The sequence below is a fragment of the Carassius carassius genome, chromosome 10 (assembly GCF_963082965.1).
Source record: "Carassius carassius chromosome 10, fCarCar2.1, whole genome shotgun sequence".
Taxonomy (NCBI): Eukaryota; Metazoa; Chordata; class Actinopteri; order Cypriniformes; family Cyprinidae; genus Carassius; species Carassius carassius.
This window is the reverse complement of record NC_081764.1, coordinates 32,427,404-32,455,365: the sequence shown is the minus strand read 5'-3', so window position 1 is coordinate 32,455,365 and position 27,962 is coordinate 32,427,404. Positions and strand designations below refer to the sequence as shown.

General features: G+C 37.6%; 2 protein-coding genes across 4 annotated transcripts in view; both read left to right on the top strand.

Moving 5' to 3' along the window:
• LOC132152179 (neurobeachin-like protein 1) overlaps window positions 1-2,510 on the top strand; it is a 67,089-nt gene extending 64,579 nt beyond the window's left edge. For both annotated transcript variants that reach the window (XM_059560948.1, XM_059560947.1), the window contains one exon: window positions 1,242-2,510. In XM_059560948.1, the coding sequence (XP_059416931.1) occupies window positions 1,242-1,343 (102 nt within the window). In that variant the 3' untranslated portion in view covers window positions 1,344-2,510. The remainder of the gene's footprint in view (window positions 1-1,241) is intronic.
• A 1,439-nt stretch (window positions 2,511-3,949) lies between these two features.
• Window positions 3,950-21,891, top strand: LOC132152178 (RNA-binding protein 26-like). Of its 2 annotated transcripts, none has more exons than XM_059560945.1 (23): window positions 3,950-4,177; window positions 4,263-4,358; window positions 4,687-4,805; window positions 5,001-5,137; window positions 5,670-5,761; window positions 5,894-6,129; window positions 6,872-7,135; window positions 7,231-7,470; window positions 7,568-7,708; window positions 8,639-8,773; window positions 8,886-8,997; window positions 9,295-9,454; window positions 9,535-9,697; window positions 10,711-10,823; window positions 10,909-10,974; window positions 11,191-11,307; window positions 11,410-11,484; window positions 12,139-12,306; window positions 12,386-12,490; window positions 15,666-15,869; window positions 15,954-16,040; window positions 16,115-16,228; window positions 21,083-21,891. In XM_059560945.1, exons 2-23 carry the CDS (start codon window positions 4,300-4,302, stop codon window positions 21,170-21,172), a joined length of 2,997 nt encoding a protein of 998 aa, XP_059416928.1. In that variant the 5' UTR covers window positions 3,950-4,177; window positions 4,263-4,299; the 3' UTR covers window positions 21,173-21,891. The 2 variants fall into 2 exon arrangements, with proteins under 2 accessions (XP_059416928.1, XP_059416929.1); XM_059560946.1 differs by having other exon boundaries at window positions 3,951-4,177; window positions 5,673-5,761.
• Window positions 21,892-27,962: the final 6,071 nt, after the last annotated feature.

Sequence of the window (27,962 nt, the reverse complement as noted above, 5' to 3'; positions counted from 1 at the left end):
TAACATTATATTAATATTTCATGTTTTTAAATATCACTGGTTATTGTCATTATCAGCACATCATGATATTTTTACTCAGAATATACTGTACATTTTCATTCACCACATTGACATACATTTCTTCTGCCATCACTTTTCTCTTTCTGAGCAAGTCAACATTAAGCACACTTGACATATAGCTACTTCCTTGAATTATCGCACAATATTTGATATAAACTCTATCGCCGGCTTGAGTTCTGAGATTAGTTGAGGTGAAAGTAGTCTGTGCCTCAGACAGAAAAAATGGAGAACACTGATTCAATTGGCCAGTTTCAATTTGAATGGAACACACACACATATACACACATAGTAAGTACATACAATCACACAGCCCTGCATCTTGAAAAAACCTCTGCATGGTACTATGTCATTTGATTATAATGAGTTCAAAAATATCATTAACAATTTTCCATCTTGTACAGATTTTTCACAAAATAATAATAATATATATATATATATATATATATATATATATATATATATTTATGATCATATCTAATTAATTAATTAACCGAAATAACTCTTAACACAGTCAGGTATCAAATGCTTCAGGTTTAATTACAAAAGAAGTATTCAAATTTTATTTTTTAACTTACAGTCTAGAAAGGAGTGAAAAAATGTTCAAATACTCCATTTAATGTCAAGGAAGGTTACAAAATAAGCTTTTTTTAACAAAATCTGTAAGTTTCTGTCGCTGTTTGGATGTAGTAAAACACCCACAGATGTTACAATGGCCATAATCCAAATAATGTCTTCAGAATAATCCATGCATGTGAAAATTGTACAAATATTTGTTAGCTAGCCTGAGTACAGATAGAGGAAGATGTGAATTATGTCTGTGGTGGTTTTAAGGGTTAATACTACACTTCCTCACCTTACAAATGGTTGTAAAATGCAAGGATGCTGCAAAATTTGCATCATATGTGAGAAAGTGTGGTAGATGAATCAGCAGCCCAAAATTGGTAAGAAACAAGCGTTGGATTTCATTCAGCAAACATGATGCAGGGCAGTGATCCTTATCTCATCTTCTTGTTTTGAACTTCAATTAAAATGTACATTTTGATTTTGCACTAACCTCAAAATGAATCCAGCACTGATGATCTCACATAAACTCATCAATCACCTTTTTCCCCCCACTGCTCACCTCCTCTTTACTTTTATCCTTCACTCCCCTCCCCTCTCCTCTCCTCTCCGTTCCTCAGATGCGTTCTGGCCAGATTACGAGGAAACTCTGGGGCTCCAGTAAACGTCTCACTCAGATCTCGTCTGGAGAAACAGAGTATCACACCCAAGAGCAGCCCTGACCCCGCCCCCCTCCTGCCTGATTGGCCCACAGTCCTGTCAATCACCCAAAACCATTGTTTCAGTTTTGAGGATGGCTCTCTCCTCTTGCTGAAACAATATGAAGGACTTTTTTAGCACCTGTATGCAAATCTGTGTGTGTGTGTGTGAGTCAAACGGATGTGTGTTCCCTCGTGTTGTAGACGTGTAGTTGGACTGGTGCAGGCACCATCTAACTATATGCATCTGATTTAGGTGAAAACCACCTTCTCTGTCGTTTTTCCACCACATATGCCACGACCCTTTAGTTAATCATAACCATCATCATCAGCATCATTACAGCGTGTTTTTGTCACGTCAGGTTTTATGTGTTTTTGTAGTACGTGTCCAGTTATTCATTCGTTTCTTTGTGGCCTTGTCATATAAAATGACTTTCATAGGTGAACTCTTGGATGTTTTATTAGTGGACACAGGCATTATTTATCTGCACAGTCTTGCTCTTGCACAGACCTCGAAAAGTGAATGGCGGTTCACACCAGTATAATTCACAATACGTATGACATATTCTGTTCCAATAGACCAACACATTTTATAGCGAAACTGACAAACACTGATTTTTATTGTGCATAACTGTTGAATATTGTCATTCATTACTTGAATTGTGATGCAGTTGTTTCAATGAAGAATGCAAGATTGAGTCTTGTTGTGGACTTGCATGCGAACAGTTTTACAGCCATTCTACAGTTTGGTTTCTAGATTTGTTGCGTCTGAAGTTTGTTTTGTTTGATAAAAGCTACAGATACAGAGGAGGACAAGTTTCGAAGGGCTTTGTGAGACACGACAGTAAGCAATACAGTTTTGTCCCTCTGATGACTCTTATTGAAGCATTCCACAGGCTAATCGCTGCCCTGCAGTCTTCCTAGTATCCAAACCGAGCACTACATAGAACAGCTAGAACCAATGAAGCATAATGCAATAGTCCAGTGAGACGCTGTTTCCCCTCCTCTTTTTATATTTCTAAGCCATGCAGTCTTCGTTTACTATGCAGGTAAACTTCCAGGCCTTTTAGAGAATTCTCACAGTTACTGATTGACATCTCCTCCATATGTAGTTTTTGATTTCTTCACCGTAGGCTTGAGATATACGTGTTTCCGTTACAAGAATGTACTGTAGTAACCGTAGGTTTTGGGCCCGCCCTTGTACAGCGATAATAACTGGTATTTTGATGGAAGCGATCATCACCATGATGATAATTAGTTTTTTAGTTCAGTTCTCATTTTCTTACACTAATGTCCTTCTGAGTGACAACATTCATTCCTTTACTTACGAACGGTTGTTTTGAAACTTAAAAGTGATCGGTAATATGAAGATGTTAATGAAGATACGAATACCAAAATGCAGATGTCTTTATCAGGCTGTTTTGTGTGTGGTATGTTCTTCCATATATATGTGCTTTAGTTTGCAGTGGTGCTGAAGTTTGAATACGGATGAGTTATGTAACTTATGTTGCATTTTCTATCACAAAGAGGTCCCTGCATCTGCTGATTGCTTTGGAAATAAGTTATACCAAGAGATCTCAATTAATGCTTTGATATCTTTGCTGTTAAACTTTTTTTTAAATCCTTAATTTTTTTGATTTTTCTTTTTTTAAACGGGAGATCCCAGAGGTGGCTGTTTTTATTCACATGTCTATTTGTATGTATATGTGTTTTTCTTCCTTTAACTAAATGAATGGAGTGCCTTTTTTATTCTGTCGTCATGCAAATTAGACTCCATGATCTGAACTTTATAGCATGACTTTTTGTGATCCCTGTGGACAGCCACGGTTTCTGTGGGAACCAGATAACCATCAGACCTGTGACTTACTGAGCTGCTTTTATTTTAGGCGTCACTAATGGATGTGTGTGTGTATATCTGTGCTTATTTATGAATCCAGTATGAAATGTACAGCATGAATTTTATTTCTGTTTATGAATTTATTTTTTTTGCACTTTCCAGGTACGACAGATTTTAAGAGATTGTTTAAAATGTCTGCTTGATTTGTACAGAGAAACTGCTTTGTTATACGTGAAGATTTATCATTAAAGCCATGTTGAAAAGTTGTTTGTTTGTGTTTTTTTAACTGAATAATACTTTATTTATTGTTTAGCATGATAGCATGAACATTTCTTAACACTATATCATTTTATTTGGGAGTCACAGTGTATGCTTCTGTGTGCATCATTCGATTTTTAATTAAAAATAATTTTTACAATATATTTTTGTGTGAAACAAAACCATATCTGATATGCAAATCCATGTTTGATTTCAATTTTCTTTTTATAATATTACAGAGTGAAAAAGTACATTATTTTACACAACATTGTACACAATACAAGGGTATAGCCTATGTCACAAAATAAAGTAACTGATTACATTAATAAAGATATAATAAGAACAGTATTAGTGTTAGTATAGCTGTACTGTAAGTATTGTGTTTTTTTTTTTCTTCTTTTTTTGCGCGGTTTCTCGGAATATGTAATTTCGAGCCGATGTAATAATGAAATAACTTGGAGATGTTACATTTCGACTGAAACCTACTTTCATATAGTATATTTTTGTAAAGCGTGTGATGATGCTGCCTCCACGCTGCAGCCGCGGCGGGCTCTCGCGAGATTTGCCCGCGAGAGTAAACAGTCGCCATTACTGGAAAGTAAGAAAGAGCTGAAAGTGTGGCGGAGAGTTCGTTCACATCCGCACAGAAACCAAGCCCGACAAGTCCTAAACTGAAGACCGCGTCTAAGCTTCCCGTTACCTGCTGTCCTCCTTGGCTGGTGTACGGTCACATGTGATATCGCAGTCTGAGTTTATGAGGGTGGTGAGTGAGTGACTGAGGCCTGACAGTACAAACACACTCCATCCTGAGCAGACTGTAAACTCTCTGATGTTTGTGACTCTCACAGGGACATAACTGCAGAACAAACAGCCCTCCTCTGAAAAATGATCATTGAAAATCTCGAAGCCTTGAAGACATGGCTGTCGAAGACTCTTGAACCCATGTAAGTGAAGTGATGCTGATGCCCTGTGCATTAAAATGATTTTAGCACAATGATTCAAATCTTCCTGAATGACAGTGGCTTTAGTTATATATGAGTTTATGATTACTGACTAATGCATTGACTCTTCTTTTTGTATGTTGGTTTGAAATTGTATTAACTATAATGCTTGTACTTGGTTATCCTAGTAATCACGAATTATCAGCAGTTGTATCTATTATACATCTGTAAGGATGTTGTAGGTTTTCATTTACAGATCTGCACCATTTTTATGTGTGTCTAAAGATTATTTGGGTTCAGTGTAATTGAAGTGTATCTGTCTGTCCGGCAGATGTGACGCTGACCCTTCTGCTCTTGCTAAATATGTGGTTGCTTTAGTGAAGAAAGATAAATCGGAGAAGGAGCTGAAAGCACTATGCATTGACCAGTTGGATGTATTCCTTCAGAAAGGTATAATTCAACTCTATTACTGATTGTAATATATGCAGTTTAATAATGTTTTTGCTGTTGTTGTTGTTATTTCTCAAACCAGGAGAAGACCCTTAACTCCTAGGTTCTTTGCATAACAGCTGCTTCATTTCAAAGACAGACGGTATCAGAACTAAGTCTCTGAAGATGTTAACATAAATTTGCTTTTGCTTTCAGAGACGCAGACATTTGTGGATAGACTTTTTGAAGCCGTAAATGCAAAGAGTTACCTACCTCAACCGGAGCAGCCGACTTCTGCAAGCAGAACTGAAACTCACCAGCGCACGGAGAAAGATGAGACAAAAAGAGAGGAGGTGACACGAAACAGGCACACAAGATCACTGTTTACATAAAGAAATAAATACTGTTAGTCAGCAAGTGCATGTAAAGACATTTGTTATGCTAGAAAAGATTTCTTTCCAATAAATTCTGTTCATCAGAGAAGCACAATAGTAAGTAGCACAACTGTTTTCAGCATTAATGATAATCAGAAATGTTTCTTGAGCAGCAAATCATCATATTAGTATGATTTCATGTGTATCATGTGACACTGAAGACTGGAGGAATGATGCTGATTCAGCTTCAAAATTCAGCTTAGTGTCACAAGAGTAAATTAAATTTTAAAATATATTCAAATTAAAAAAAGTTTTAACTCCCAATTTAAACATTTTGCTGTTTTTGATCAAATAAATGCCGTTTTGATGAGTAGAAGACATAAATAAATAAATAAATAAATAAAAGTAAAGTCCTAGAGACCCCAAACTTTTAAACGATGTGATTTACAATGTGAAATTTTGCTTAAATGTCAATTTTCTTTTTTGTTTGATGGTATTGATTTTGCATAAGCAGCCCAGCCGAGACGAAGATCGAGAAAAGAAATTCTCCCGGAGAATAAACCACAGTCCTCCGTCTAGCTCCAGATACAGCCGAGACAGCAGGTGAGATGAACTTTAAAAAGAAGATTTATTTTCATTTTTTAACTTTCTCAAAATGCCACGCATGCACACATCTCTAAAGCCACCTTGTTTAGCTATCCTCATATTTTCTCTACTATTTAAATGAAATTACAGGAGAGTAGATGACCGCAAGAAAGATGACCGCTCCAGGAAGCGAGAGTATGAGCGTAACCCACCCAGAAGGGACTCGTACAGGGAACGTTATAACCGCAGGAGAGAACGCAGCCGCAGTTTCAGTCGCAGTCGTAGTCGCAGCTGGAGCAAGGACCGCACTCGTGACCGGGACAGAGACCGAGAGCGGGACAGAGAGCGGGACCGCACCCGATCACGATCCCGCTCCAGAAGCAGAGGTGAGGCATCACCTTACTTTAGTGATGTGCTTTATTTAAACACATTTGAATTTTTCTGCATGTAGTTCACATGAAATACTTTATGCTATGCTTTGTCTAAAACTATTTTTAAAACAGGTTTATGTAAGTGCTTATGTTTTGTGATTCATATTAATAGAGATCGCATGGAATATTTCTCTCTAAAAATACTAAAAGTTTTTACTTCTTACATATTTAAGTAAAAAAGTTTCAAAAGTTTAAAGGTGGGTAGATTTTTAAAATGTTTTTGAAAGAAGTCTCTCATAATCAACAAGGCTCTATTTATTTGTTCAAAACAAATCATTTTATACATTTTAAATTATTCCTGTGATGCCAGAGCTGAATTCTCAGCGTCTTCAGTGTCACATGACCCTTCTGAAATCATTCTAAACATTTCTTATTGTTATCAATGTTGTAAACGGCTTAGAATTTTGTGGAAACCGTGATAGGCCTATTATTTCCAGTATTCTTTGATGAATAGAAAGTTCATAAGAACAGCATTTATTTGAAATATAAATCTTTTTTAACATTATAAATGTATTTGTCACTTTTGATCAGTTTAATGCATCTTTGCTAAATAAAAGTATTAATTTAGCCCAAAAATTGCCCCCTTTTTAGCTGTAGTGTACTTAGAAACTTGCTTGCATAAAAAAAGACACATTTTCACAACTTTACGTTGCTCACTTTGTCATGCTTCTGTTGAATGCTTTTCTTACTTTTCTAGAGCGGGATTCTGGAAAGCCAAAATACGAGCACAGTCGTCCAGAACGTCAGGAGGCCGTGACCACCGATGGCTTCACCCCTACGCCTCTCACACCCGGCATCCCCTCTACTCATTTCCCCGTGCCCACCCTCAGTAGCACCATCACTGTCATCGCCCCCACCCACCATGGGAACAGCACCACTGAGAGCTGGTCAGAGTTCCCACAAGACCACACGCCCTTCGGCAGAGGCGGCCCACCGAGGAAACGCTGTCGTGACTATGATGGTACACAATTTTTTACTCCCTAATCAGTGAAATCATGTTCATTACAGAATAAGCCTCTTTATGTCAGTAACATCCTGATTTGTTTGTATTAACAGAGAAGGGCTTCTGTATGCGAGGAGACATGTGCCCTTTTGATCACGGGAGTGATCCAGTGGTGGTGGAGGACGTTAATCTTCCCAGCATGCTTCCTTTCCAGCCGCCGCCTCTTCCTGGAGTGGAAGGCCCACCTCCTCCGGGCCTGCCGCCCCCCCACTCACTCCTGACTCCACCAGTGAACCTCAGACCACCTGTGCCACCACCGGGCACCATGCCACCCAGCCTACCCCCTGTAGCAGGCACGAAAAAGCATTGTTCCCAGGAAAGACTTTTCATTTGGAATGAATGTTTAATGTTGAGTGTATTTTATAAATGTGCTGTTCTTCTGTCTTTCAGGTCCTCCGCCTCCTCTTCCTGCTCTTCAGCCCTCTGGTATGGACGCCCCACCAAACTCCATCACCAGCTCTGTGCCCACTATAGTGACGTCAGGTGTCCGGCCCCCGATCAGCCAGCCTCCGCCTCCCCTGTTCACGTCAGGTCAGTGCTTATGAATGAGTCACGTCTGATACGGTAATACAGTGATGACTCATCTCCACTGGACTGTCAAAGCTTAAACCTGGACATATATTAACTGACGCATATGAGGAGTTATGTAAAAGATGAATAGATTTGAAGGAAGAAATTCATATATGAAACAATTTACAATTGAAGGGTTAAAAAGAAAGCATTAAAAAAGCGTGGAATATGTCGGAACAATATACAATCATTCAGCAATAATAAAGTCTGGTGATTAGGACTTGTATCTTATATGGACTTTATATATTATTTTGCAGTAATGAATGGATGACTGTGTTATTTCACTTATTACAAAACTGCAACATTCAAATCTTTGGGGTCGATACATAAAAAAAAAAAAAAGAAGTCTCTTGTAGTCTCCTAGGCTTCATTTATTTGATCAAAAATACAATAAAAAATTATATTGTGAAGTATTATTGCAATTTAAAACAACTTTTCTATTTGAATATATATTTTAAAATGTAATTTACTCCTGTGATGACACAGGGAAATTTTCTTTTCGTGACAATCTTCATTGTCACGTGATCTTCAGAAATCATTCTAATGATGATTTGCTGCTCAAAAAACATTTCTGATTATTATCAATGTTGAAAACGGTTGTGCTGCTTCATATTTTTGTTGAAACCATGATCAGTATTTTAAAGAATCTTTGATGAAAAGAAAGTTTCTATTTGAAATAGAAATATTTTGTTACATTATACATGTCTTTACTGTCACTTTTGATCAATTTAATGTGCCCCTGCTGAATAAGCGTATTCATTTCTTTCTTTAAAACAAAAAATCATTCTAACCACAAATTTTGTAAGTGGTAGCGTACATACCAAATAAAAATGCTACTAAGTATTATTTTATAATTATGGAATTACAACTGTCATTTTTTATAATATACAGATTCATTTGAGCCAGAAGTGTATAATCCTGAAGCCCCCAGCATGACCTCACGGCCCATGTACAGACACCGAGTCAACGCTCAGCGGCCCAATCTGATTGGTCTGACCATGGGAGAAGTGGATCTGCCCCCTCGAGGTAACCGTGAGCTCTGGCCTCCCTGCTAAACCAGCTCTTCAGGAATTTAAATAAAGCCTAACAGATGTTCTCATCCTTTACCTGCCTCTTTGTGTGTGTTTAATTCTTTCAGAGAAAATGTCAAACACTAACAGTGCTCGGATAGTTTTAGAGTCCGACTCCAGGAAGAGAGGAGCAGGACTTCATGATGGAGCCATTCCTGCGAAGAAACCCTGGTTTGACAAGTAAGACAGTCATTCAAATATTTGATATAAAATAAAAATGTATGTACATATTTTGTACATTTTTATTAAGCCATGAAGTAAGAAAAGGGGCAAGTCAAATACATTTTCGGAGGTTTAATAGATACATAAAAGGTGCATATAGTTGAATATGGATGCAGTCTTTCTTTAGGATTATTAAAATTTATCTCTTCAATTGCTCGAGTGCACACAAATAAAGTATCCATTTGTTTTATCTTTCAGTCGGTTTCATTACTTACATTTGACCACAATGTGCATGTTTGTTTTCTCGCTCCACAGACCGAACTTCAACAAACCCAACCACCACGGCTTTCACAGGAATGTGCCCTACTCTTTAGCAAACACCAAACTGGCCATCCGTCAGATTCCTCCTGAACTCAACAACATCAGCAAACTAAACGAGCACTTCAGCAAGTTTGGCACCATCGTCAACCTCCAGGTACTGTGACTGAGAGAACCACGTGACATGTTGATGTTCATGATCATAAAGATCTTAGAAGCACATTTCCTCTGTCTCAGGTGGCATATAATAATAACCCAGACGGGGCGCTGATCCAGTTTGCCTCTCCTGAAGAAGCCAAACGGGCCATTCAGAGCACAGAGGCAGTGCTCAACAACCGCTTCATCAGAGTACACTGGCACAGAGAGGACACACACACCACACCACATCCGGTATCACATCCTCCTGTTAACATGCTCTGATTTACAACAAACAGACCGAATCCAACTGTTAGAACTCTTCGAGCTGTATTTTATTAGTGACTGATGCCTCTAAAAATGTATATTTTATTTAATTGCGATTAAATGTATATATTTAATTGTATATGTTAAATATAGATTTTATTTAAAGAGACAAACTAACACATTTATCACAGTTTATCTTAAAGACTGTAAATAAGAATTGATTTTGTAATAAAATTGTCACAGTTTTGTTTTTACATTATTTTAGGAGTAAATAACATCACATTGTTATATATATTTATCTCAGTTTAATATAAATAGTAAATAACATCACACGTTTCAGTTTTTATAAAATTATCAGAATGTTTATATTTATCACTGTTTAAAGAGTACATAACAAATCACAATTCTTATGTTTATCAATTTAATTTACATTTGTATAAACTTGTGTAAACTTGTGTACAAACACAAAATGTTTGTATTATCACTTTAATTTCAAGATGGTAACTAGCATATTTATTACAATATTTATCACAGTTTAGTATATGTGACCCTGGACCACAAAACCAGTCTTATCAATTTTTCTGAAAGCTGAATATATAAGTTTTCCATTGATGTATGGTTTTGTTAGGATTGGACAATATTTGGCCGAGATACAACTATTTGAAAATCTGGAATCTGAGGGTGCAAAAAAAATCTAAATATTGAGAAAATCTCCTTTAAAGTTGTCCAAATGAAGTTCTTAGCAATGCATATTAGTAATCAAAAATTGAGTTTTAATATTTTTACAGTAGGAAATTTACAAAATATCTTCATGGAACATGATCTTTAATTAATATCCTACAGTTTTTTGGCATAAAAGAAAAATTGATCATTTTGACCCATACAATGTTTTTTTTGGCTATTGCTACAAATAAACCCCAGAGACTTAAGACCGCTTTTGTGCTCCAGGGTCACATATATTAACACATATATCTGATTGCTGGAGTCATGTTTGTTGTTTGTAGAGCATACAGACAGCCCAGGAGTCTGTGGTCACCACACCGAAACAGTCAGTGAAAGACCGGCTCGGACCCCTGCCCACAGCCCATCCTGAACCCTCACATGACCCCGGCGGCGCTGCACAGGTGAATGTGTGACTCAAACTGTTCCTGAAAGTGTGTGCTTCGTCTGTCGTCGCAGATCTTAGCATATCTCTGCGCTTCTTTACAGAATACAGCCAAGGTTTCAGTGAAGGAGCGTCTGGGCTTCTCTAAACCAGCTGGCTTTGGAGGAAAGGTTTGTTTTTTTTATAGGTTTGCATAGCTAGGCTTTGTACTGTTATCAGGAAGTCTAGTCCATGTTGCAGCTTATAAACCTACCTGCTTCTACTTTTAGGGCCTATTTACATGTTTGTGTAGAACCACTTGTTGTGGACCACTGGCTTCTTTTGAGACACCTGTAAGTTTATACGTAATGTCAAATCACTTGGTAAAGTCTTTCATTTCTTTACAGGTTTTTTCTACTGGCCTGACTAAGACTGTTTATAACCCGGCTGCACTGAAAGCTGGCCAGAAGGGAGCGCCATTTGGGACAACTCTCATCGCAGAAGATGCCCTGAAAAGGAAGCAGGTTTGTATTAATATCCTGGAAAAAGCAACCTGCAAGTCGTACATTTTATGCTTGTGCTAGCAGCGTTGAACTAGTGTAAATGTGGTTGTCCTTCTCCACCAGGAGGCGCTGAAGCTTCAGCAGGACGTTAGGAAAAAGAAGCAGGAGATTTTGGAAAAGCATATTCAGACTCAGAAGGTGCGCCATTAATTGTTGTCCTTGTGTCTTGTTGTGCATACCTTGTTTATTAGAAAAATGCTTGTTGTTTGCTAGATGTCACTATCTGCTAAACAGTTGTAGTTTGAGTTATAGTTAAAAAGTTCTCTACTATTTATAATTGTTTGAATTTCAAACATTTAACATTTTCTATTTTTTAATTGCTACTTTTATTCAGCAAGGACACATTAAATTGATTTATAATGTTACTGAAGGTTTATATTGCAAATAAATGCTGTTCTTTTGAGCTTTCTCTTCATCAAAGAATCCTGAAAAATATAACAAGTTTCTGCAGAAATATTAAGCAGCGTTGATAATGTAATTTTTTTTCTTGAGCACCAAATTAGTATATGAAAGGATTGTGTGGCAGTTCAGATTTACTGTCATATTAATAAATTACGTTTTAAAATCTATTTAAATAGAACATAGTTTTTAATGAAACTGCAATGTGGTACTAGGCTGGCACTGATTTCATTCAAAATGTTCACGAGGTTCATAAAAAAACAAATCTACTTAAAGTCTAGAAAAATAGTTTTTTGTTGTTGTCAGAGCTTGCTTACTTTGGATGAAAGCATTGTACATAACTTTGTTCATAACTTAGTTTATGAGATGACTGAGACTTATGCATGTCTTCAGCTGCTGATATCTAAGCTGGAGAAGAACAAGTCCATGAAGGCGGAGGATAAAGCTCAGATCATGCTGACCCTCACCACCCTCACCAACAGCATCACCAAACTACAGGAGGAGATGAAAGGACTGTCCAGTGCTAATGCCCTCAGGACCACGCTCAAGAGCAAAGCTCAGGTACACACAGTCCCAAAGCACCAGAATCAAAGAATGGATCTTTCTGCATATGTATATTCTGATGCATCTCTGTTTTCAGGCTCAAAAGGAGCTCCTGGACACAGAGTTGGACCTTTATAAGAAAATACAAGCAGGAGAGGACACTGCTGAACTCAAGCTCAAATACACTCGGCTGCAGTTAGAGGTATTTCACAAAGAGACAAAAGCTCTCTTTTTGTAGTTGTAATTTATTTCCTATAGCTAGAAATTGACACGTTTATATTTTTCAAAACATATGAATTAGAGATCGACCGAAATGGGTTTTTCTATTGCCGATGTTTAGAGGTCAGGGTTAGCCGATGGCCGATATCTTGAAGTTTTCCCCTTCATTTGCATGCTAAAATGTCACACTAATAATAAGTGGATGCACAACATAGGGCTGGGCGATATACAAAAAAAAAAAATATCTCGATATTGTCAAAATTTTTACGATATTCGATATATATCTCGATATGTTTGCATTTGCATTTAAATAATAAAAAATAAAACATGATTTTCTTTTGCCCATAAAAAAAAAAAAAAAAACTATTTAGATTAAACAGCTAATTTAAGCAGTTAAAAAATCTAGACCAAGAGATCACTTACTGCTTTTTATTAAATGAATACATGTAGGCCTATATGTAACTGAAGCAGTGCAAATTAAGTAACAGTTGCAGAAAGTGCATTCTGTCAACTTTTTAGTGCATGCAATTCACAATTTAAACTATGCAACTAGGATAAGTATTTTATTTTTAATTTTTTTAACAAGTTTTTTAGCTAAGAACACAAGTCTGTCAACTGTCTGTGGTTTTAAGAGAAGCTCTGTGGCATGAAACTATGTTCCTACTGACACTAAAAACCCTCTTAGATGGGGAGATAATTGCTGAAGCACATAGCTATTTCTTATATATAAATATATATAAATGAATACCAAAGACTTTTGCATTCTCTCTGTCTATATTATGTAAACTGGTAAACATATCAGTGAAAATCCCCAATAGTAATTCCAAATGGCCATAGCCTATGTTTCTCTATTCAAACATCAGCGGTCGAGTAAGTGCATTTATTTTGCGATCACAAATGCAAACAATACAGTTGAGATCTCACGACAGAACACAGACCGGCTGAACGACGCTTTCATTAGATCGCTCAATTCCAGCTTGTTAGTGTTTTCAGATTATCGTCAGCGGCTCTTCCGCAATGAGGAGTGAGCACGTGCGCATGGTTGCCAGATTGCTTAAAATAAGCAAACACCAGGCAGAAAATGTATCCTTGTAACAGTGGAGCTCTGATTCGGAGATTTAAACTTTTGTTATCTGGCAACCGCTATCATTACAGCTCTCGTAGTAGAGGGGCGTAGAGCAGTCAGCAGTTACAGGTTCCTTTTTTGGACATTCGGCGCGTTCTTTTGGGAAAGTATGCTTGAATTTGAAATATTCGATATTCCCGATATATTCAAATTGTACAACGTCGTCATAATTATTCCGATATTATCGCTAATATTCGATATATCGCCCAGCCCTAGCACAACATTTCTAAACTTATCATCATTTATTGAGCACTGACTTGAACCATCTCTCGAATATATATTTTGTGCACTGCACGGTATTAAAATAAAAAATGTATCCAAAGTTAACCAAACAATTCAATAAACTGACCAAGTATTAAATATATAAAACAGGTAATATATATTTCAATTATTTACATAAAAGTTTTAGAGCATTTATCAAGCAGAATTTTTCAAGTTTGTTGGAACATAAATGTAAACTTAAATATACATTTAAAATAAATACAATTTTATAAATAAAAATCAATTAAACTGAAAAATATAAAAAATAAAATATCTAAAAAATAAATAACAGTAGTGCTGCAAACACACTAGCAACCAGCAACATTTGTTTTTTACATAAATGACACAGAACATCTGAAGTGCATTCTATTTTCAAACTTACATCGCAGTCTGTTCAGTATTAAAATAAAGTACAGTCAACCAAACATATACAAGGTTACACTGGTCAGTTTAAATAGACCATAGTATACCGGTCCACTCTGCTGTTATGCCAAGGACGTTTTTGCTCATGTGAAGAGGATGATCTTTTACGTCTAGTTTACATAAAAAAAAAAAAAAAAAATATTATAGTTTAACATTCAGATACATTGCGAATATGGAAACATTTGAATATGTGCAGAACGAGAAGTGAGCAGTAACCTCCAAATACATCCAAACCCAGGCTTGCTCGTCCTCGTATGCAAGCACTTATACACTGTCATGATCTAATGCTCTGTAAATGCCAGATTTTTTTAAACAAATATGCCTAGCGGAACACAAAAATTCAAAATCGAACATTTTGCAGAACAGGATCAAATAAAGTACTGGTCATAATACTTGCATAAAATGTTTGATGTGAAAAAAAAAGCGGTTTACTGACTGCGCAGCACAGCCACAAGCGCCACAGTTACGTTTGGGATGATTTTATTTTTAATACTATAGTGTCATTTGAAAAAACGAGCACCAAGAAACCATTTAAAGAGGTATATTCAGCGGTCTCCTTGACGGGAAACAGTCAACAAAGTAAAATGATCTCAAATGTATGGCGCGCTCTCTTCATTTTATCAAATGATCATAATCACATCTATTCATTTTACAGTCCTGCTACTAGCATTTTATTCAGACTAAAACCCCTTTAATTCGGGTGAGAAAGCTTTTTTTCCAAGTGGCTGCTACAGACGCATTTTGCAGCATTAAGGTTATTAATTGATCATTAATTTAAACGTCGATCGATCATGGAAATTATCGAATATTGACATCCCTAAATGCAAATGAGTTGGATGGAAACCTTGCTATTGTCTGCATCAAAGCATGCTTCCGAACAAATGTGATTCACGGTTCTGGGCAGCTCCAGGACAGCTGTCTCTCCGAGAACGCTGCTGTCTGTGAGCGGCGGAGTAACGTAGCCCTCAATCACGCTGCAGTGTTTGTGAGAGCTGACAACTTCTCCACCCCATTTACAGAGTTAAATTCTCTGACTACCTTTATTTCCCAGGACTGAATCTTCCAAAATTTTGGCTTGGGGTCCTTCACATGCGGCAGCAGCACTTTCCACCGCACCAATAACACGGGGATGCCCGCTGACGTGCCTGACTTTAAATTGGCTCTACTAAACACAGATATCGGCTGATGCCGATATATAAAAAAAAAGACAAATATCGGCCCGATATATCGGTCGACCTCTAATATGAATGAATGGTTTATAAACAAAACATTCCATCTTTCCACTGAGTGTCACTGCAGTGCTACTTAAGCTTCATAAGCTTACATAAGATCATTTCCTTTCATTCAGGCTGCCAAAAGGGGGCTTCTGACCCCAGGACGTGGGAGGGGGGCCCACGGCAGGGGTCGGGGGGCCCTGAGGAGCCGAGGACGCGGGATTCGAGGACGCGGAAGAGGAGTCCCAACTCACGCTGTGGTGGATCATCGACCCCGAGCTTTAGAGATCAGCGGTTTCACTGAGGCCGATCGAGTCGACCTGCTGCCACACTTTGCAGTGAGTGACATTAAAGGGCATGTTACATCACACTGTTATGAGGTATGTCTTTGAGTCATAACTGATTTTCTCACTAACCTCCAGCAATACGGGGAGATTGAAGATTGCCAGATGCAGGATTCAAGTCTTAGTGTCATCATAACATACAAAACCCGTGCGGAGGCTGAACAGGTCTTAACATATTCCCATAAACATCAGTAGATACATACTTCATGCAGAGTCTAAACTTCAGCTCTGTTTCTCAGGCGGCCATCCACGGCGTTCGGTTAAATAATCAGGAGCTGCGTTTGGCCTGGCACAAGCCCGCGGCTTCCCTCAATACAGCAGACCCAGACGAGGTTGAACCTGAGGATGAGGAGGTACGCCCTTTGGTCTGTGTGTTTGGTCTGCTTTCAAACTGTTTGTATTTTAACTGTATATAATAGAATATATTTGTGTTTGCTCAAAATAAATAAAAGAATTGAAAGATTTTTTATATATTTTTTTTAAGTTAAGCAAGGATGCTTTAAATTGATCCAAAAGGGACAGTAAAGACAAACAATGTGTATTTCAGATAAATACTGTATTTCTATTCATCAATTTTTTTTTTTTTAAGAATAGCGTATTTTGAATAATGAGATATAATTCTTGAGTAGCATATCAGCATATTAGAATAATTTCTGAAGGATCTTGTGACAGTAAAGACTGGAGTAATTCAGCTTTGATCACAGGAATAAATTACACTTTTGTTTTAAAAAATACAAAAGTAGGCGTAATGGTTTTTATACTGTAAAAAAACTGTTTATTCTATGACCCTACACCTAAACCCATCCCTCACAGGAAACTGTGCATTTTTACTTTCTCAAAAAAACTTATTCTGTATGGTTTATAAGCGTTTTGAAAAATGGGGACATGTTTTATGTCCTCATAAGTCACCCTCTCCTTGTAATACCTGTATCATACCTATGTCATTATACAGAGTTGTACCCTGATATGTCACAAAAACATGCCCACACACATACACTGGCCACTTTATTAGGTACACCTTGCTAGTACTGGGTTGGACTTTTGCCTTCAGAACTGCCTTAATTTTTCATGGCATAAATTTAACAAGGTGTTGGAAACATTCCTCAGAGAGATTTTGGTCCATACTGACATGATAGCATCGCACAGTTACTGCAGATTTGTCAACTGCACATCCATGAATCGAATCTCCCATTCCACCATGTCCCAAAGGTGCTCTATTGGATTGAGATCTGGTGACTGTGGAGGCCATTTGAGTAAAGTGAACTCATTGTCATGTTCAAGAAACCAGTCTGAGATGATTTGAGCTTTAGTGACATGGTGCATTATCCTGCTGGAAGTAGACATCAGAAGATGGGTACACTGTAGTCATAAAGGGATGGACATGGTCATTAACAATACTCAGGTAGGCTGTGGTGTTTAAACAATGCTCAATTGGTACCAAGGTGCCCAAAGTGTGCCAAGAAAATATCCACCACACCATTACACCACCACCACCAGCCTGAACCGTTGAGACAAGGCAGGATGAATCCATGCTTTCATATTCTGACCCTACTATCTGAATGTTGCAGTAGAAATCGAGTCTCATCAGACCAGGCAATGTTTTTCCAATCTTCTATTGTCCAATTTTGGTAAGCCTGTGTGAATTGTAGCCTCTGTTTCCTGTTCTTCGCTTCTGCTGCTGTAGCCCATCTGCTTCAGGGTTCAACGTGTTGTGTGTTCAGAGATGGTATTCTGCATACCTTGGTTGTAACGAGTGGTTATTGGAGTTAATGTTGCCTTTCTATCATCTCTAACTAGTCTGCTCATTTACCTCTGACATCAAGGCATTGTTTGTCCACATAACTGCTGTTCACTGGATATTTCCTCTTTTTCTGACCATCTTCTGTAAACCCTAGAGATGGTTGTGTATGAAAATCCCAGTAGATCAGCAGTTTTTTAAATACTCAGACCAGTCGGTCTGGCACCAACAACCATTCTATGTTCAAAGTCACTTAAATCCCCTTTCTTCCCCATTCGGATGCTCGGTTTGAAATTCAGTAAGTCATTTTCACCACATCTAGATGCCTAAATGCATTGAGTTGCTGCCATGTGATTGGCTGATTAGCAATTTGTGTTGCAAAGCAATTGAACGGGTGTACCTAATAAAGTGGCTGTTGAGTGTATATGTATACATATGTATATGTAGAAAAAAGTTATTTTAAATTGTAATAGTATTTCACAATATTGCTATTTTTGCTGTATTTTGAAATGCAGCTTCAGTGAACATAAGAGACAAAAACCGGAAAAAACTTTCGAACAGTGGTGTGTATATTAAATATACACAGGGTTGGGGGGATGGTTCGGGGTGTAGGCGGTTGCGATGGGTCGGGTATTGGTAAACATAATGATCGCTCACCGCTGTCAACGTTTTTTGTGCCTTTGAATCATGTCGTCATGTCACTCCGCAAGTAGTCCAATCATTTGTCACGATTGAAGTTCAAAGTGTACGCGCACCGTTCTGAATGCGAACACACCCAACCATCTACTCACGTGAACAGCTTCAGTTGACTGACGAAGACCGTGAACACGGGTGATTCATGTAAGCAAATCCAATATATTGTCTTTCATTTTTATATGCAAGTCTAGTAAAATTTAACCAATCAATTGATCACTTTTATCATGATTCCATAACAATAATGTTAAACGATTCTGGGCTAACTTAGCAAAGTAACGCCATGTAGGTTATTGCTTACTTCTAGCTAGAAAGTTTAGCAGCTTCTACAAGGCTCGAAATTGCCAACATTTTTGTCGCATATGCTCCTGAAATTTAATCTGTGCGACCTAAAAATATATTTGGGAGTAACGTTATATGCGCGGAGCATATGAGCATATCTGTCCACTAATAACTCATCCTTTAAACCGATTCACTTTAATGAATGCTTAAATCTGATCTGGGTCGAGTTTCCTGATAACAATGTATCTTAGCTCTGAAGAGTGCTCTCAACGTGCAAGGTTATAAACGCTCGCCGCAATTCCACGCGCTTTTCCCAAAAACTTTACTTGACATGAACGTGTTCTACGTGCTACTTAAGAGTCGCTGTCCATTCTCGAAATTCATCCTGAAATATAACCTATGGAATCGTATTCTGAACGTTCAACCTAATAATCGTCTTCTGTTGTGAATTAGCAATCATAGAAGTCTATAATAAAGCACTGACAAAATGGCTGAACAAAAACACAAGAAAAGATACCTTTCAAAAATATAGAGGCAAATAAAGATGTTATTTTTAATAGATGTAAAGGACACCATAGAAATAAGGAAAAACAAAACATCTGGGAGGACAAGAAATGCCCAATAAATGGCTAGTTTTCGTGCACGTCAGCAGCAAGTTATTGACAGATTTTTTTTTTGCCCAGTCTTTGAAGCATATTTCCCACATTACTCCTTTTATGATTTTTTTTGTTCAATCATTTAATTTAGATGTGTATTTAAATTTTCCTTCCCTTTTTTAATTATTGAATTTATAAATTCATTTAAACAAAAAACAAGTACAATATTTTTTATTAATTTATTATTTTACTATATAAATTATGTCACTGTGTGCATGTGGGGGGGGGGGGGGGGTAAGTGCACCGTACAGTTTCCTGCTTTTTTGTCCTTTGTCGATCACACCTATGAGGATCAAGCGGGCAAGTTGTAGGGTGATTAGAAAGGATGAGTTGTGAGACTTCTGCCTTAGAGAGTGAAGAGAAGGATGTAAATGAGTGTAAGTTTGCTGGTGATATGAGCTTGTCTGATTGTGGTGTGGAAAATTGTGCACTAATGTGTTTAATTTTATTAATGAAAAACGTTGCAAAGTCGTCAGCTATTAGAGATGAAGCAGGAGGGGGAGGAGGAGGACAAAGAAGTGAGGATAATGTTTTAAAAAGCATGCGAGAGTTAGACGAATTGTTAATTTTGTTATGGTAGTATGTCATTTTAGCAGTGGAGACATTAGCAGAGAAAGAAGATAGGAGTGACTGATACATATTAAGGTCAGTAGTATTTCTGTATTTTCGCCACACCCTTTCAGCAGCTCTAAGCTTAGAACGGTGTTCGCGTAGAACATCAGATAACCAATGGGCAGAAGGGGTGTTACGGGCTGGCCTGGAAGATAAGGGACAAACAGTGTCTAAACAAGATGTAAGAGTGGAGCAGAAAGTATCAGTAGCACTGTTAGCAGCCAAAGATGCAAACAGTTTAGGGGAAGGAAGTGAAGATGAAACCATTGCAGAAAGCCGGGAGGGTGAAAGTGTGCGTAGGTTACGTCGAAAGATGACATGTGGAGGGGTAAGTGATGTGGCAGGGACCATGTTGAGGTTAAGAGTGAGGAGGAAGTGATCCGACGTGTACAGTGGAGTAACCAGAACATGATCAGTAAAGCAGTGTCGTGTATAAATAAGGTCCAGTTGGTTGCCTGATTTGTGAGTAGCAGTAGTTGACACTCGGTTGAGATCAAAAGAGGCAAGCAGAGTGTGGAAATCAGCAAACAGAGGTTTATCTAGATGGATGTTGAAATCTCCAAGCATTACTAGGGGAGTACCATCCTCAGAAAAGGTTGAGAGCAACACATCTAATTCATCAAAAAGTTACCCAGTGGTCCTGGGGGTCGATAGACAACTACAAAATGTATTTTAAAAGGGTAGGTAACAGTAACTGAATGAGATTCAAAGGAGCTGTTGATACCCAAAGATGGTAAAGGATTACATTTCCAATCATTAGAGATGAGCAGACCAGTACCTCCACCTCTTCCAGTAAAACGGGGGGAGTGGGAAAATGAGAAATTATTGGAGAGTGCTGCAGGTGCCCTCTGGTTTGATCCAGGTCTCTTTTAGGGCCATGAGATTAAGCTTTGAATGACTAATAATAGAAGTAATGAAATCGGCTTTGTTTGCAGCAGACTGGTAATTCCAGAGACCAATAGAAAAAGAAAGTAGTGTATTAGCAGATATAGGCAAAGTGTGCAGGTTGTTAAGATTGCGCTGTCTACATTGTGTGATGTGTGGTTTGCGAGTGGTAGTGATAGTAGGGATCTGGAAACACATAGTAAGATTTGGTTATAAACAAAAAAACAACTGAAACAGAAATGAAACAAGAAGGAAAAAGATTAATTGAAACAATAATGAAAACAATGAGTTGAATCTAATGTAGTATAATTGTGCATTTGTTTGGTTCTGATTGGCTACAGTTTCCAGGGGATTTCCTCGTGGATGATTCCCTGCTGCAGGACGATGATGAAGAGGAAGAAGATAATGAGTCGCGCTCATGGCGCAGATGAAGATGAAGTCGTGTGTCCAGTCCTGCTGCACTGTTACCACTCGAGCGCATCAGATCTTGAGTTCTGTGTTTTTGAAATGGTTGTTTTTAAAAATATTGATTTACATTTTTATTTTTTTTTTATTTTATTTTACTTATCAAACCTGAGCAGCAAATAGAAAACGTTACTCAGAAGGCTGTGAATTTCAATTATTGAGATGTAGAATAACATAAATGATTTGGTTTCTCGCTGTCATCATTTTCTTTTGTATCGTGTCAAAACATTGACTTAACTTTTGGCGGCTGCAATTTTTTATTAATTTTTTTTTTATGGTCAGTATGTTGACCCAAATTTCTTTTCAGCAGTTCTGAAAATGTTACAGTTTGAGACAAATGTGGGAAACGTTTCAAAGACAACAGTAGAGTATTGTTATAAGTTGTTTGCTTTCCTTAGTATAATCAGCCTGATGAGGATGTAGCTCTTTGTGTACATATTTTATGTATCAATTTTAATGGTTTGTATGAATTCTTTGCTTCTGGATTCATCTCCTGGGTTTAATTTTGAAATGTAAAAGAAAATAAAGAATTGAAATGGTCTAGAAAAAATATCAGCTGCAAAAAAAAAAAGAAAAAGAAAAAAAATATATTGAGAGCTCTGCTGCAAAAGCAGCATTGAGAACAAAAAAACAAAAACAAATCTGAACAGCTGAATAAAGACCATTTCAACCCCCACCCCCCCAATCCTCACAAAAAGAGCAAATTTCCTAAATTCTTCATGCACCACAGTACCAGCAAGTAAGTATGGAGCACTAACAGCATAAAATGAGGTAAACAAAGTGTTCTGTATGTTATAACACATCCGTTTTTCTTTTCAGTTGACTAACTGTAACTGTTGTTCATTTCTGTCCATTAGGTCATGTGTTGATGATTTAGTAGCAATGAAACTATTACTGGTGAGTAAAAGCTATACAATAAGAGCAAGAAAAATTTAGGAAGATAGAAATATAAAATACAAAATCCACAACATTTGAGAGTTAATTACAACATAAACAGTAATGAACATTACTTTTTGTTGTTGTTGTTTGGGCATTTTCAACTTTTCTTTTCCCGCAGGACACTAAAACCTGTTTTTACAATATTTGTTGACCCTTGATGCCATCGCACCATGCTGACGACTTGCATCCAGCCCCCCTACCACCTCTGAGCATCACATTTGCATAGTGGAGAACGAATGACCCAATCAGAGCTGTAGCAGTCGGTGATGTGGCTCTCTCACCTTGGTGCCTGTCGTGGAAGCTCAGCTAATTGTGAAGAATTAGATTTGCTCTTGGAGTGTGCCATGCAGCTCGGCTTTACCCCCACCAACTAAACCGCACCCGGCCCAGCAAGGGGGCCCTTAAGTGGATGCTTGCCCCCTCCTACACGGCCTCATGCTGCACTTCTCTCCCAAAACCCCCTCTGCTGGTCGCTGGGACCTGATCTCTCACCATCGGACAGGCCTAAAGTGAGTGTGTGTGTGTCCCATTCCTCCCCTAGTTAAAATTTGACCTCTCTCCCAGGGTAATATAACATTTTAATAAGCTTTGTTGGGTCAGTTAGTGTGTCGTTACTATAGAGATTGTCGCGGTGTGTGAGGGATGTAAATCGCGGTTCTTAAATAGGGCTATTTAATCTGAGCGACCCCTGCAGCCCGACTGCTCTGTAATGAAGTGATGTATTTGTGAAACTCAGACTCATCGTGAGCTGTGAGTCCATGAGGCCAATGCATTTCCGGCGGAATAAACCATGTAATGTGTTTAGTGCAGAAAAAGTGGGCTAACTAGTTTAGAACGTGTCGGAGAGCCTCAGCTAACACGTTTACATTGGCCCAGCCATTTGTAAAGACTCTTTAATCTGTAATCTGTGTCAGTAAGATAAATGGGTTTATTTCTTAACTGGTGAATGATGTTTGACTTGAAAATCAGGTGTGAAGCTTTTATCGTCAGTCATTTTTTTCTGATTTAGGCCATTAATGTATGCAAAAATCATAATTCGCCCTGCCAATATTTATTTACATGTAATCCACATTCAGTTCTGATCAAATGGAATCTTTTTTATTTGTTTCATTAAAAATGCTCATCTGCGATGGGTGACGGTGGCCTCCTCCTGCTAGTGTTGAGAAAAAGTCTTTAATATTTGATGTGATCACGGGCCTCTATAAGCAAATTTCAGTCCCCGGCAAGTTCAGCCAAAACATGTTTAATTTAGTGTTTATCCCGACATCCTTTAAAAAAACAAAACCCGCTCGGCCAGACGTGCAGAGCTCAGTTTTAGATTAAATCTCTAACTCTACATCACAATACAGGCCTGGGGAGGAATCTTTGGCTGGATCACATTTTCTTATTTGGATATCTGAGAAAGAGGAAGACTGAGGAGCTTTGAATTGGGTTTTGTACCACTGTGTGGTGGTCAGTGTAGACTGAGCAAATCTCACTGCTTCCAAGAAAGCAAAAGAATTTTGATAATTCTTTTTAATTGCTTATTTTTTTTGTAAAATGATCCAGTAAAGTTAGATGAATGGTGGTCTTAGCTGCCATTTGCAGATATGACATAATTTACTTGATAGATTTGAAAGTTTGATCAATTTTAAACTATAGATTTAACAGAATTATAACAAGAATACTTGATATTCCTAAGCCTTTAAAGAGTTTGTTCACCAAACGTCATCAGTTACTCACACTGATGTCATTCCAAACCCATCAGATTTTCATTGATCTTCCAAAAACAAATGAAGACATTTTTAATGGTTTCCATTACAACAAAACTTTGCAGGTTGTGTGTCTTCCTCACCTTGATGAGTTTGTATCCCTGCACTTAGAACAAAAACAGTCAATTTTTGAATGTTTAGGTTTTAATGGCAAAACGAAGCATTCAAAATGTGACTTTTAATTTATAATCCGCAAAGGAGTGGGGAAAATGGAAATCAAGATTGGGCACAAAATAATTGATGCATGTGGAAATGAGCTGCAAATTTAACAAGTATTGGCTCAGAGAAAGATATGAATCTTTCTGTGCCAACTTTCCTGATGATTATGGAATAATACAAGACCTTTGACCTCACATGTGATTGCCAAAAGCAAAAATGTTATAAAATGCATCATATTTTGTGAGAAAGTCTGACATGCTAGAGCAAAACATGCACTATTTTTGGAATCAGCAAGCTGAAATCGATAAGAAACAAGTACTGGATTTCATTTAGCAAATGTGATGCAGGGCTGTGTAATAAATCACAAATGATTTCCTTTCAAATTCAGCGATTGCATTCAAAATCTGAAATATGTCTGCAGCACTGCAAACTAGCAGCTTTGAACGTTGTTCTTTTCAAAATGATCAGAAGTTAAATCTGTGGCTTTTAGATCCTATTGGGATCATCTTGTCATATACATTTGCAGAAACTCTCGCTCTCCCACGCTTACATGCATGTAATTGGAAGTCAGTTTTTTACTCCAAGGCCCACTTATATCCAAGACAATATTCAAAGTCTCTCCTATCTTTGCTCATAATGTTCCTCTGACACTTGTATACTTGCCACCTAACGTTTGTTGAGGCCGCTCGTTGGGAACTGCAGTTGTACTTAGCTACATTAAGTAGATGAATGAATTGAAGTTTTACTGAAGAACGGAAGGATGAGGGATTTCAATACACTACAGCGCTTGTAATGACCAATTACTAGTTGTTTTTCTCTCTCTCTCTCTGGGTGAGTTGTCAAGAGTCGCTCCATCTGTCTCACTCTGCAGCGTGTGTAAAGGTGCTGACAGAAGCTTTGGCTGTTTGAACTTTACAGTGGCCTTGTCATGCAGACAACTGCCCTCAGCTGAACCACAAATCCCAGATTCCCCAGCAACATGGCAAAATTAGCTCCATAAATCAGAGGGGCTTCTGGGAATAGGCCCTGTGTTGCCAGGGGCGATGGATCATCCCAGATACTGGTGTCAGGGGTGCGTGAGTCTCAGACCGCCGGCACATCCAGCCATCACTCCCGTTAAAAATACTCCAGTGAAGTCTGTGAGAAACACTCGAGCAGGAGCTGCCAGAAGTGTCTGTCGGTGTGAATGTTCACATACACACAAATCCCTCTCTTTATCTTTATTTGTGTTGGCTGGTGCATGATGTAGTTTTGCATGTGACTTTTTAAAGGAGTTTTTGAACAATTATAATCAACGTTATGACTGATTGTTTTAATAAGTTTTTCTAGTTCTGTGCCTGATCACTGGATGGCAGTGTGCTGCAAATATATTCACCTTGTCATTATTGTAAACAAGTGTATAATATGATGATGTTTAAGACAGAATGTTTTGTCAGTTACATTCTTGCTTATTGCATAATTCTCCATGATACAATCTATTATTATTGCATTTACACTGTAATATAAAATAGCACTAAACTTTTAAATTTTAATCTTGATGTTGATTTGGCTTCTTCCTTCTTTTATCCAACCCCTTGATATTATTTTCATAGAATGATACATTTGTTTAATTATCACATGTACAATATTAAAAATAAAGCTTAATGCCACAGAAGAAACATTTTTGGTTCCCCAAAGATTTTTAAAAAGTAAATAAACTTATTTGTGTTAAAAGCATTTTAATAATAATCCTTTTTCACTGTAAGAACCTTTTGTGTAATTGAAAGCATGGATGTTAAAGTTAAATACGCTTTCCATTGATGTATGGTTTATTAGTATCTAACAATATTTGGCCGAGATACAATTATTTGAAAATCTGGAATCTGAAGGTGAAAAAAAAATCTAAATACTGAGAAAATCGCCTTTAAAGTTGTCCAAAAGAATTTCTTAGCAATGCATATTACTTTTTACAGTAGGAAATTGACCAAATATCTTCATGGAACATGATCTTTTACTCAATATCCTAATAATTTTTGACATGAAAGAAAAATCTATAATTTTGACCCATACAATCTTTTGTTTTTTTTGGCTATTGCTGAAAATATACCCCAGCGACTTAAGACTGCTTTTGTGCTCCAGGATCACAAATATACTTTGATTTGCACAGGTGTGATGTGATGGGCCATAACGGAGGTTAAAGATGTCAATTTAATTATGGGTCAAAGGTCACATTACTTTACAAAAACATCCTGGAGCCAAGATGGCAGATTAGAATGATTTGAAGTCATTGAGGTTCCTCATGATAACATGCTTAAAAATAAAGTTTCTTTATTGGCATCAGTGGGTTCATTCATCCATGGAATCGTTCTGTTATACAAATAGTTCTTTAAATGGAAAACAGATTCTTTGGATTATTTAAAATGTTCTTCATATTAAGAAAAAAAATTGAACCCTAAATGGTTCTTCTATGTTGTCACTGTGTAAACCCCCTTTTTAGAAACTGAATTTTTTAAGAGCATAAATGAGAGAAAAATCGAATAGTAACAAACCAATCTTTTCTTAAAAAAAGAAACTTTACATGAAACAATTCACTAACTCTCCTGCTTATTTCAGCAAGTTTTCAATCACTTGCTTTGATTACTAAGCCTGTTTTCATCTAGATGCTATCTGCAGAAATAATTGCCTTGTGTTAAAGATCTCTGTGTGTTGTTATAAGACACGGTCAGTACGACGCAGTTCAGAGGATCAATCCTGCTGCACTTTGCTGTTTTAAACTCAGAGTAGAAATAAAGAGACTACATCAGGACCCCAGGGACTATTCAACATCCCCTCCACCCCAAACACTGCTATCTGTAAATTAGCTGACTTTGTGACCCTGCCTGTAATTGCATTAGTTTATCAATGTAGCACACAATTTATTATCCTGGTTAGTAATGGCGGCACACACGCACAGGGCCGGTGTGTGGAGTCTCACACCTTACACAGTAATTAGAGACGAAGGATTTCAGAAGACGTGCTCTAATGTGTTTGAGAGTGGGCTTATGGGTCTCTGATCAACACTGTACAGACCTGTGAGCACATGGATAGACACACCATACCTCTATTTCCATCTTTCTTTTATGAGCTAGGTGCCTATAATTCAAATATTTTAAGGCAAGTGTTCGTATTTCTATTGCTCTTTTATTAAAATGAACTAGCCTCTAACACTAACTAAATGTTAACTTTGCATTGTACGTTTAGTAGTATGAACATGCATGATACCTCATGTATCCTGTGGCTTACATGAGTTTTTTTTTGATCACACTAATATTTTATCTGGCAGGCAAAACAATATCTCTTAGACAATGAAAGACAGTCCTGAGCCAACTTGAGCTTTTTCTTAAGGAATCAGAGTGGCTCTCTTGACTTGGAAATGTTTTAGAACACACATTTATATATATGTATGGAGCATGATCGAAATAAATGAAGAGCAGTTCAGTAATATAATGTAACAGTATTGTTTTGTGATGGCAAATTCTTATCCAGGATATATGATCACCATGCGGCATCTCAGACGCTTCATGTCTCTCAGATCATGTTTGGAATGACCTTTATCACTCCGCTAACTTCTTGTAAATTATCATGATTTCTTTGACTGCTCATGGGTGCATATTTGCATCTGTTCAGATCCGCCGCGTCTCCTGTCCCTGTTATATGCACCTTCAAGCTGTTTAATTAAAGCATGTATTATTAATCCGACTATATTTGAGTCGTTTTTCCTGTCCCTGTGCCGATATGACTGCTACATTAAGGCTAAATTGTTTTGCAGTAATTCCCATTTAATGTTTCTCTCATAATCAGAGGCTTTAGAGCAGCAGGAGGCGCGGGAGCGAGAGGAGAGCCAGGACAGAGGAGGCCGTTACTGTAGCTTAGTGTTTGATGTGCGAAT